Genomic DNA, 11,866 nt, shown 5'->3' on the forward strand with positions numbered 1-11,866 from the left:
AGCTCCCTCCTCAATATGACATCCCTTCAAGTATTTAAACAGGACTATCATATCACCTCTTAACCTTCTCTTCTCCAGGCTAAACATCCCCAGCTCTCTAAGTCGTTCCTCATAGGACATGGTTTCCAGACCCTTCACCATTTTAGTCGCCCTCCTTTGGACACGCTCGAGTTTCTCAATGTCCTTTTTGAATTGTGGTGCCGAGAACTGGAAACAATATTCCAGGTGGGGCCTGACCAAAGTAGAATAGAGTGGCATTATTACTTCCCTTGATCTAGACACTATACTTCTATTGATGCAGCCTAAAATCGCATTGGCCTTGTTAGCTGCCGCATCACACTGTTTACTCATGTTCAACTTGTGGCCTACTTGGACTCCCAGATCCCTTTCACACATAGTTTTATTCAGCCAGGTCTCCTCCATCCTATATCTGTGCATTTCATTTTTCTGCCCTAAGTGCATTTCTCTGTGTTTTTGCTTATACAAAGGACGCTTCTCCAGCAGCAAGGGGTTTGCTTTTGCCTGAGATGTTCACACTGATCATCTGAACATTTATTACAACTCCCAACCATTCTTTTCCTCCTGAAAAACCACTGAGCAGAGAGTTAGTCCATTCAGTCCTTGATTTCTGCCCTGGGATATGGTATATATACTCACCTGCTCACTAGCAATTTGGTCTAGTTTGGAACCAGGTAGATATAGTCAGTCCTTCTTATACACGTATTTTTTATACACGGATTCAAGCATACACGGTTTGAAAATATTCCAAAAAAGTATAAATTTACCTTGATTTTCCATTTTTATAAGGGACACCATTTTGCTATGTCATTATATTTAATGGGACTTGAGTATACACGGATTTTGTTATACACGGGGGATCTTGGAAATAATCCCCAGCGTATAACAAGGGTCCACTGTATTCTCGATTCTACTAGGCACTTCAATAAACCGGTCTTGGCAGCTTTTGAGCTTTCCAGACATCCATCAATTTGAACCAAGCTTCAAAATTGGTAACATATTGCCTTTAGCAAAGCCTCCACTATTCTCCTTCCTCACCTTTGCTGTGTTAGTTCTTGTTTGTGCATGTGAGTGTGTATATGTGGGTGTGTGTTGGTTATTTTCTTAATAAAACTACAAAACCTGTTTCGAATTTGGAGTTCTGTGTGATTTGGAACCGTTATATAGAGGGTTGCGATCCCAAGGCCGACTGCTGCCCCAGCCAAAACATAATTTGAGCTATTAAAATTCCCCTAAAGCGTATTAATTTGTGGGTGCCCTCCTGGGACCCCAGCATTTTGGGTAACACTTCTTTACCCAGCTCTCTGTGTCTGGTCTTGGGATCATTCATCAAAAAGGTAATCTTTTCACAGTTCAATCGTACATTCTTAAATCAACTCAGTTTGCTTCCATGTGGTCCCTAAGGTTAAACAACAAAAACAAGCCTTCTACAAAATATCAAATTTATTTATATAAAATATTTTACACGAACAACTGTACACATGCACACGCCCACACAATAGTTTACCACAAATTTAGGCCAGTATTTTTTTTTCCGTTAATTTCATAAATCTAGCACACTAGATTATTTTACAGGAATTTACATTGTATTTGTTTGAAGACACAATGGGGATAAGCTTTGCTCATTCATATTATAAACCTTCCATCAATTACAAAAGAAAGGCAGTCTGAAAAGTATGTATAAACAGTAAAAAGAATTTACAAATGGACAGGTTACAAAAGAGTAACTGCCAAACATGTCTGCCAGCAACTACATAAATCTTTATTTTTTAGTGTGTTTTTCTCCCAAATTGCTGTGCCAATAACAGAACATAGTACGTGGCAAACTTAGCACTCTTATCTATTTTTAGGGACTTCTGCTGGCAATGGCCAGTGGATACGACAACTTTCTCATTGTAGTACTTCCTTAAATTTGTGTCTAGCATACCTTTGAGAACAATACAGGGGAAAAAATGGTCCAGTTTTAATCTGCATTTGAGGGTACATTTTCTTCTTCTCTCAATAGGTTTGTGCAGTAATCTGGCTTTAAATGTACTTGAGAGGTTGACTAGCAGAACTCAGACAGATGTTTAAAAATGCACCTTTGCACAACACTTTCAGACTCCCAGGAATTACATCAGACATTGAATGGAGTCAGCAACACCAATTACTTGATCTTTTAAATTACCAATTTCTCAGTGAGGATGGAAGGACAGTTGGATTACACAGTACATACAAAGTATACGCTGTATAGTTTAGACAGTACAAATCATTGTGCATTAATAAGGCAAACATCAAGGCAGAGTAAACTAGGAGTTTCAAGACCATTTCTGTGTAAAGTTGTGGATAAATGGTAGAAGAGGGATCAAAGAACTTTTTTTTTCTGTTCTCCGCTTTAAGGGAGGAAACCCACCAAAATGTATCCAAAGACGTTAACAGAGTTGCCTTTCATAAATGGTTGGTTCTCGTCATGTTCCTTAATCCCTTCCGTCTTCCTTTTTATTTTAAAAACGAATGTTGGCAACACTGTTCTTTTTAGTAGCAACGCCATGATAAATTTTCCCCCTCCTTGCCATCTGATTAAACACCAAACCAGCGAGTGGTTTTGTTTTGTTTTCCTGTTGATGTTGGAATACGCTTTTGTAAAAAAAAAGGCTAGGTTCTCTGTAGAAAGATGTTTGGAATAGCCATGAAAGCCCTAGTTTTTGTTTTGAAGTTGATTTTTATAATTTATTTTTAAACGTAAAAATAAAATACATAGATCTGAAGCTTTACAGGTTGTCCAGAAGAATACGAAATCATTTCACTGCACCAAGCCTTTTCAGAAGTTTCTTCCCTTTGGAAAGCAGCCCCTTTTTCTTTTTCGAGGACAATTCCCTGCCTCTCCCGGGACTACCAGAACCCACAGATGACGTAGGTGACCCCGAATGGAGATGGACTGTGGGAGATGGTGCTCTCCTTGGTGATGTACCTGTATTCTCAGGAGGAACCTAGTAGGTACATTGTTACAATTTACTGAATGTTTGAAAGGCATTAACAACAAGAAAGTTGGTAACATTTCTTTTCTTTGCTTCAATACCCACTCCTTTATTGGGGGCAATCCATTTTTTTTTCTTTAAAGTATGCCACATGACAGAGGATTCTAGTTTTACCAAAGTTAGAAACAGCATATACAGCTGACAGGTCAAGGTGTTCTTGGTTTTTTTTTAAACAGCCTCATAAAAACTTCTCATTTTCAACAGAGACCCAAAACTGATTTTTTTTTAAACTAAATTCAAATGTTTTCCCCCCACATTTCAGTACTCTAGTACTGACACGGAGGTTGCGGGGAATTGGTCTAAGTACTACAAATGGCAAGTTCTATATACACTAGCCAGTTCCAGAAGGAATCAACGATTGTGAAGATAATAAAACCGGAGTGTTTCAATTCTTGAAATCGATTAATTTTTTTTCCCCGTTAAAAAAATTCTTTTAGTATACTGTATATACATATTTTGAGAAGATGGCACACTGGTTGAAAGAAAAAAAAAGCTAAAATGAACCTTAATTGTAATCCAAGAAAGCTTCAAGACATTTGATGGACGGCGTGGCGTTATGTTTATTATGCACATGATCATGTGTTAAGATTACTGCTTGCACGGCAAATGGCACAAGCAGTACTTCGTTGTGGAAAATGCCAGATGCGTGGAAGTTGTTTGAAGACGGAAAACCGCAGAGAGCCTCTAGAAATCATAACGCTTCCCTAATGCTGTAAGGTGGCTAATGTTTCTTTCTGACAGCCATGATAATTAAATAGGTCTTGCAGGGTCCAGATCAGTTTAATTAATGAAGGTGAAATTAAGCAAAGGGGTCAGAAGCTTACTTTGATTTCAAATCAAGGTCTTTGCCTAATGAAGAAAACAAAACAAAACAAAACAAAAGAACCACTTTGTAAAAGCACCCCCAACGTACACCTGAAGATACCATATGGAGTTCTAATGCATTCAGTCATAGGTTTTGAGCTGCATGTTTTAATTTCAACTTATTGCATTGGTAAACCAAAAGAGCTACCGAGTGCTTTGCAATTGCAAACACAGGTGATATTGGAGAGTTAGCTTGTTTTGGAATGAGGACTACAGCATAGAAACCACAGTAGGCAAACCTGGGATGTTACTGACCACCAGCAGATACAGTTTTAAGGCAAACAGTTGAAGCAGATATTTGAGGTTAATGTGTTTTTGAAACGAGCCATACCTGTCTTCTTGACTATCGTACTCAATCTGCTTACAATGTTATGCTCCTTGTTCAAGGGTGGGTCTATTTTGTGCTTTTCTCCCCACATGGCATTCTAAGGTGGGACTTCTTTCCCATATTGGCTAACAATGCAATATGCAGCTTCCCTTTGGAGTTGTACACTAGGACCACTTTTTAATGCAAACAAACATTAAGTCCAGTAAGAAATATGTTCCAAATGTTAAACCTTTAAAAAAATGAACACGAGCCCTGAATACAAGGTGGAAGAAAACCATTAGAAGAGAGTCGGTTATCTCGACATCTAGAAGCTGAGGTGTTTTCTTAAAAAATAAAATTAAACAAACATGGAATGTCTGCACCCAAGCAGGGCTAATGGTTTTGGAGACATATTTCTCTCTCTTTGCACATTTAGGTGCCAAGATGGCTTGCATTAGACAATGCCAGCTAGCTTGAATTGATATCTCTATTGGTATCTTCAGTTGCTCACTTACGTGCGAAGGCTACATTGCCTTTTTTAAGGTGTGAAATGAACACTCTTCTTCTGTTCCCAAGCAGATGAGCAAAGAAATAAAAATATACATAAAATATAATATAGAAAAACTGCCTCGATGAAAGAAGACAAGTGAGATACTATACATGAATCATTTTCTTTTTTAAAAAAAATATGGGTATCTTCATGGGGTCCTCAATGAAAGCAAAAAAAGGGAGGAGCACAGGAAAGCTTGGAAGAATTTAAACTGATGATTTAACATGAAACGCCTAGATCACTTCCACTTCCCCCATTTTGTGTTACATTAATAGTATATTTATATTCTGCTGATGCAAACTGTTGTGCAAGAAAGAAAGTGCTCATAATGCTAAACTGAGATTGCAGTGAACCAAACAAAAAATAATGGTTCATATGGGTAAAGGCTCACAGTAATTATATCAACTAGTGGAAGAATAAGTTATGTATGTGTTTTTTTGCTCTGCCTCCCACATCCTAAAAACAAACAAAAATGGATTTTAAAGATGTAAAATAATAATACTGTACTCAAAACTAAATCTGAAATGGTGTATGGGGGAAACAAAATCAAACAGAACAAGGCCTCTCTCTCTCAATCTCTCTCAATGCTTGCTTACCCTTTTAGCTTTTGTACGTATTGGTGTATCTTGAACATATCGTGATGGTGCATCAGATAAATAGACTTCTACATCGTCAGGCACTTCTTCAAGAAAGTTTGAAGGAACCAGACCCTTCTGGCCATTCAGCTCACCCTATATAGCAAGGTGGAAGGGGAAAGAGCAGAAAGTGATAATGATGAGACAGCAAATGATGACGAGAATGAAGATTTTTTTCATAGGTGGACAACAATACTTTACGTAGGGCCTGTACAGACAGGCCAAAACAAAGCTGCTTCGAGTCACTTTGGAGGTATGCTGTTTAAATGGCACATACATCTTAAGAGGCCAGAAACTGTGCCAAAGCTGTACTCCAGTCCTTGAGACAGGAGCGTGGCTTTGGTGCGGCTTCCGGCCTCTTAGGACACATGCATCATTTAAACAGCATACCTCCAAAGTGACACGAAGCAGCTTTATTTTGGCCTGTCTGTATGGGCTCATAATAAAGTAAATTGTAGCACGCCCATACTGAAGTGGAGAAATGCAAAAAGTAAAAGTTCCAGTCACAACCAGTATAACACTTACTCATTGGCGTATTACCCAAAGATTACAAGGATTGCCTTTCCCTGTATGTGACCCTTGTGTGTTCCATGTAATATATGAAGCCCCATCTCATGTACCCCCAAAGTTGCACAGGTGCCTCCTTGGAGCAGGACATTTTAACTTGCAGTGTTCCCATTAAGTGTTATTTGCCAGGGAGCCCTTGCCAAGGCCAAACTGTCCCAACTTCAGACACCAAATTAAAACCTGATTCTTTTCCGAAAAGCTATTGCTGGTGCCTAACTGATTTGTTGGGTTTGCTTTCCTGTGGATTTGATGCAGCTTCTTTACTTTATGAAGTGGCCCTATAGGAAGTCTTGTTCCAAGGACACTTACAAAACAATAAAAGAATGTGCATGGCCTTCCAATATTTGACTGCTGGTAGAATAGTCTAAACCAGAGGGAATGAGACAGGTGATCTCCTCCCCTTCAGCTGCCTGTGTACTCCCAAAATGGGCTCTGGATTTGGGAGCAGCATGGACAGCTGCAGTAAGGAGGAAAGACGAAGGACGTTCTGTCAGTACAGTGTTGAATTTAGGCATTTGTGTTTTCAAGAACAAAGTCCCTTGGATGAAACTGAAGAAATCAAGATTATATTCCTGTCTGTAAACTGAAGACAGTCTCCTCATGGAAACATGCTGTACATTACAACTGCAACAGACTGAAGAAAAGACATAAACCACTTACATAATAAAAACCGTCTTCGTCAATTTCTCCAATGACTGTAATAATATCTCCTGTACAAAATGTTAGCTCAGCCTGTAGGAAGAGGACAAAAGACAACGCCATCACTTTCTTTGGAATCTGCAAGGGTTTTTCCCCCCAGGTGTATACTTTTTCTGGAGGATAACAACCAGCATTTTCTCCTGCACCAGCTTATTTATTTATTTATGGAAGATGGGGGCAGCTTCTACCTTCTGAATGGTGGAAGCAGGGAGAAAGTGAAGTCCCCTAAATTGTTCGTCATTGTTGCTCTTAAATCTGGTTTGTAAGAAGCTTGCGTTTCTTTAGAACAAACAATCTAAAATAATATAAGTAATGCTATTCGTGTTATCATCCCCCTGCAATGGCAAAAGCTGAGGTCCAGTGGACTTGTAGGACTGATCTTGGGATATGAGGGGAAATTTATTTTGATAGGAACAAATGAGAACAGATTCCTTGTTGCATTTGATGCCAATTTGTGCGATGCCAATTTGGCTCAGTTCCAGCTTGAGCCCCAGTGTGCTTGGATTGTGTCAAATGTCAGGGCCAGACTAGATATATTGAAGATATCTTGCAGAATGTCAGTTTAAGGGCCAGTGAATCAACAGGTGATTGCTGAGTTAACATGTAGGTCATTCCCACTGATTCAGTGGTTCTAAAGTAATTGAAACTATGAATGGGATTTGGGCTAAGGTTTCTGTGGTGGCCAGGAATGCATCTGCGCACTAAAAGCTAGTGGACCAGGTGTACCTGCTGCTGGAGATGCCTGACTTGGCCACTGATTTAGCCAATGCCTTGGTTGCATCCAGTTTGGATTAATACAACATGTTTTACATGATGCTGCCTTTGAAGTGTGTTTGGAAACTTCAGTTGCATGCCCTCTTAACATTTCGCAGATTAAAACCAGGACATATGTGGCCAGGCAACATCAGAGTGTGGTCAAGATGACAGAAGTTATTAATGAGGAGGACACACAAGCCAGGAAAGACTACAACACTTTCCTTTTGCCTGGGCCTTTTGGGAAGAGCAATTTAAAAAAAATAATCTGATAGGATTTTTTTTTTCATTTTCTCCTGTTCTATCATTTTTTCCTCCCTTCACCCCCTCTTTCTCCTTGTGTTAGCAATTAGTCACTCTCTTATAAATAGCATAGGCTTGGTACAGACTGGCGCAAAGCGCCGGCCTGGGGGCAGTTTTAGGGCTCGGGAGAGCAGAGCATCCACACGCTCCCAAGCTCTACCACGTGCCACTGGTGCCATCATGGTTCGCCCCCATCTACACGGGGGCCGCCATGATGGCATACACACAGCACAGCATCCAAATGTCGCCACGCTGCATGTACGTCATCGGTGCGAGCGAGAGGGCAATGGCAATCTGCACATGCCCTAAAAAGTACCCGCCGGGAGTGGGTTCTTTTAGGGCTCCCATAGGCTCCTGTTTGGTTGCTGCAGCCTCCATCGGGGACAGAAAGGGGCAGCGTCTCTCCCTCCCTTTCTCCCTGTCTGGCCAGCTCCATAGTGCATAAGAAAATAATTTGGCTAACTAGAAATCTTTTAGAAGGTACCCAAGACATTTTCATTTAAGTAGGCTTCTTTCCTGAGACAACAGTGCAAACTACTTTTGTACTTGAAACTCAGTTTGCAGCAACTGATGAAAGCTGAGGACAAAGGGGAAAAGTGGCAGAAGAGAGAAACTGGGACATTTTAAAAGCAGCTGAAAAAGTGGGATGAAAGAAAATTAATTGGGACTATCCTTACCAAACTGGGACAGTTGGAAGGTATGCAGTTGGCACAAAGAACTGCAGCCAGACTGTTGACTGTAGCAAGTTATAATTATAGTTGGTCCATACAACTCTCATGATGGAACAACTCCCTAGGCTACCAATCTGTTTACAAGAACAATTCAAAAATGTGGATTATGACCTATGGAGCCCTATAATGCTCAGGTTCAGGTTATCTGAAGGACTATATTTTCTCATATAAGCCTGGCTAGATTTTGAGATTTCCAGGGGAGGCACTTCTCTCTGTTTCAAAACTTTCATAGGCATGTCTGCTGGGGACACATTCACTGCTCTGAGACTCTGGAACTCCCTTTCTAGAAAGGCTAGACTTGCTCCTTCTAGGGTGCTGCTCTGGAAGTAGATAAAGACATTTTTGTTTTAACAGATCGTTGGGAACTGACTGTTTAAAGACATTTAATATTTGTGCTGTACTTTTTTAATTTTAATAGAATTTTAATTCTATTGATAGTTTAATTATATTTTAACTTTTTAATATCTTAATTGACAAGAGCATTTATCTGTGTATGTTTCAGTTTTGTAAGCTGCGTTGAGTCGCAGAGCTAGAAAAAAGGCAGATATTAAGAGGAAGGAGAAGAGGGAGGAAATTTCTGACGGTAGTTAGAAAACATTACTCATTATATCAAAAATAATCTTTGAAATTCATTGCATAATCTCCCCTAAATCCACTTCCCTGGTCACAGCTGTAGTGGCGCTGCACTCCCTTTAGAAGATACAGTCCTTGAGTATAGCGGTAGATATATTTAGTAAATGTGTAGTATACTGTGATTGCTTCAAGTGGCAGTACTGCCCTTGGAAGGCCTAAAGAAACCCCCTCCTCTTCCTTAAATATATGTAATTTCCCCATTATTCAAAGTTGAAGTTATAAAGAAGTGTTTTGATTTGCTCCACTAAATACCTCCACATCAACGTTGGGAGAGCTCTCCCTTGGATCATAGTCATATAATGCCACCATTCGCCTCGTAGATGCTGCAGATGGATGGTTGATCCTTCTGTTCCTTTCTGTTCCAACCAAAAAAAGGGAAAACGATTGCAATTACTTTTAGATAAACATTAACAGTGCATGTCTTCCTTGCATGTCTGGACAGCAGGCCAACTATAATAGCCACTGATTTCTAGAACTGTATGAGACTATTAGGTACCTTTTTTCTAGCCAAAACAGCTGGCAATACATTTCTGTATCCAAAAAGCACTCCTAACAAATTAATGAATGCCCTGAAAATGCTAACAGAATGTAGGATCCAGTAAACTGAGCAACATGTATGTTCAGACTGTTGTTGATTTGTAAGCATAGATTATGTGTCACAGAACATAACTTCTTTGCTCTAGAATGAGGTTATAATGTTCTCCTTCAGCTATAGACTCTAGGGTTCAGATAAAACAGAGGTTTACAACTTGTGGCCCTCCAGATGTTACTGGTCAGCAGTTCTCATCAGTCCTAACTACACAGTCAATGGTGAGGGCTCATGGGAGCTGCAGTCAAAAAGTATCTGGAGAATCACAAGTTGCCCACCATTGGAATAAAGGCTAGCATAGGAGGGCAACAAAGGCATTAAAGTCTCCAACTTTCAACTGTTCCTTCAAGGACGAGTATATATAGTAGCAAATCTGCCACAAAGTGCCTACGTATCATGAAACCACGGCCAAGTAAGGATCCTTGAGCAGCATGCTCTCTCTCTCTTTCTGTATTTTAAAAAGTTCAGAGTATCGGAAATATCCTGCATGTCACTGTCAGAGCATAAAATTCCAACAGATACAGGTACACACTCCCACCCCAAACCAACCCTGTGGTCATCCACCTGGACCTCCAGAGGACCTCTGAAGATCCAGAAGGAAGCTGGTGATGCTTTGATTGAGATTTCCTGCATGGCAGGGGGATTGGACTGGATGGCCCTTGTGGTCTCTTCCAATGCTATGATTCTATGATTTAAACCTGAGATGGGTCAGAATGTGGGCATACAGCACATGTTTCGCATGCAAAGGATCCCAGATTTGATCCCTGGTGTTCATCTCCTGGCTGGAAAAAGAGTCCAGTCTAAAACCTGGAGAGCCACTGCCCTTCAGTGTAGAGAAGGTATAGGGCCCAAGAATATGACAGCTTAAAACACCATTCTGGTTCTTCCACTAGATGTCTGAGGAGCAACAGAAGGTCTAACAATATTTATTTACTAGTCCTGTTTATCACAGTTTATTGTCAGGATAGGGAATCATGACTACCAGTAGACCACAGCCTTGTGGATAAAGCATGTAACATTCAGCTCCCTCTCCCACACTTGGCAACTGGCTGCACAATATGCCTCACACAATGCAAGTTTCTAACAGAGGCTCATACAGCAACGTACAACATGCTTATAGCACCTGGAGCCAGATAGAATTACAAGTATGCCGAATGGCAGAAGAGTAATTAGTAGCTCAGAAGTAACTTCCAATAATGCTGTCATTTTTTTCCATTTAAATGTATCTATATTTAAAGTTCTGCCACTTGGTTCTGTTGCACTTTCTTCTACTAGAAAAACAGAAGTTTTCCCCCCCGAAACTTCTATGTTGTTCACTATGATTACAGCAATTTTGTTTTGTCCAGAAATATACACATTTTGTTGGTGAGCTAAAAAGCAGATGTGGTTTAAGCAGTTTGAGCAACATGTGAAATGCCACAACGAACAAAACGTATACATAACTGTTAAATATTTCTAAATTAAAGTTCTATGATACTTTTTGACCACCAAGCTGCAGGATAGCTACATGTCTTTGCTGTTCATCAATTTGACCAGCAAAACCATGCATGTTAGTATTATCATGGATGCTGGGGGCAGAATTGATGAAACCTATGGACACTGGTGCAGAAAACCTGGGTTAGAGAGTCTTTGACAGAGCAGGAACACCTAGAGGACAAGGAATGGCTAACAACAGTACATTCTCATCATACTTTCTGGGTGTTGCCAGGATCTTACATTTTCCTGTTATACTCCTGGCTGTGATACCCTGTGACTGGGCACATTTGTGGATGGAACCAGCCTGCCCAATGTCAAGACTCAGATAGTTTAGGTTTCATAATAATTGGGGGTGGATATGTTCTAGGCATCATGGAATAAACACACACATGGAAACTAGGGGCCCGTACAGACAGGCCAAAATATAGCTGCTTCAGGTCACTTTAGAGGTTTGCTGTTTAAATGGCACACACATCTTAAGAGGTCAGAAGCTGCACCAAAGCTGCGTTCTAGACTAGTCCTTAGGGCTGGAGCATGGCTTTGGCGTGGCTTCTGGCCTCTTAGGACGCATGAATCAAACCTTGCCCTATGAGGAACGACTCAGGAAGCTGGGGATGTTTAGCCTGGAGAAGAGAAGGTTAAGAGGTGATATGATAGCCCTGTTTAAATATTTGAAAGGATGTCACATTGAGGAGGGAGCAAGCTTGTTTTCTGTTGCTCCAGA

The 11,866-nt window shown here is 40.4% G+C and overlaps 1 protein-coding gene across 15 annotated transcripts in view; it reads right to left on the minus strand.

The window, feature by feature from the left end:
• Window positions 1-1,446: 1,446 nt before the first annotated feature.
• The window catches only part of RIMBP2 (RIMS binding protein 2), a 197,242-nt gene continuing 186,822 nt past the window's right edge, over window positions 1,447-11,866 (minus strand). For 10 of the 15 annotated variants that reach the window (XM_042441759.1, XM_042441751.1, XM_042441757.1 and 7 more), the window contains 4 exons: window positions 9,330-9,433; window positions 6,619-6,690; window positions 5,353-5,487; window positions 1,447-2,987 (listed from right to left, as the gene is read on the minus strand). In XM_042441759.1, coding sequence (XP_042297693.1) covers window positions 2,796-2,987; window positions 5,353-5,487; window positions 6,619-6,690; window positions 9,330-9,433 — 503 coding nt within the window. In that variant the 3' untranslated portion in view covers window positions 1,447-2,795. Of the gene's footprint in view, window positions 5,488-6,618; window positions 6,691-9,329; window positions 9,434-11,866 lie in introns of all 15 variants that reach the window. The other 5 variants (XM_042441760.1, XM_042441752.1, XM_042441750.1 and 2 more) reach the window with 2 other exon arrangements.

The sequence above is a fragment of the Sceloporus undulatus genome, chromosome 10 (genome assembly GCF_019175285.1).
Source record: "Sceloporus undulatus isolate JIND9_A2432 ecotype Alabama chromosome 10, SceUnd_v1.1, whole genome shotgun sequence".
Taxonomy (NCBI): domain Eukaryota; kingdom Metazoa; phylum Chordata; class Lepidosauria; order Squamata; family Phrynosomatidae; genus Sceloporus; species Sceloporus undulatus.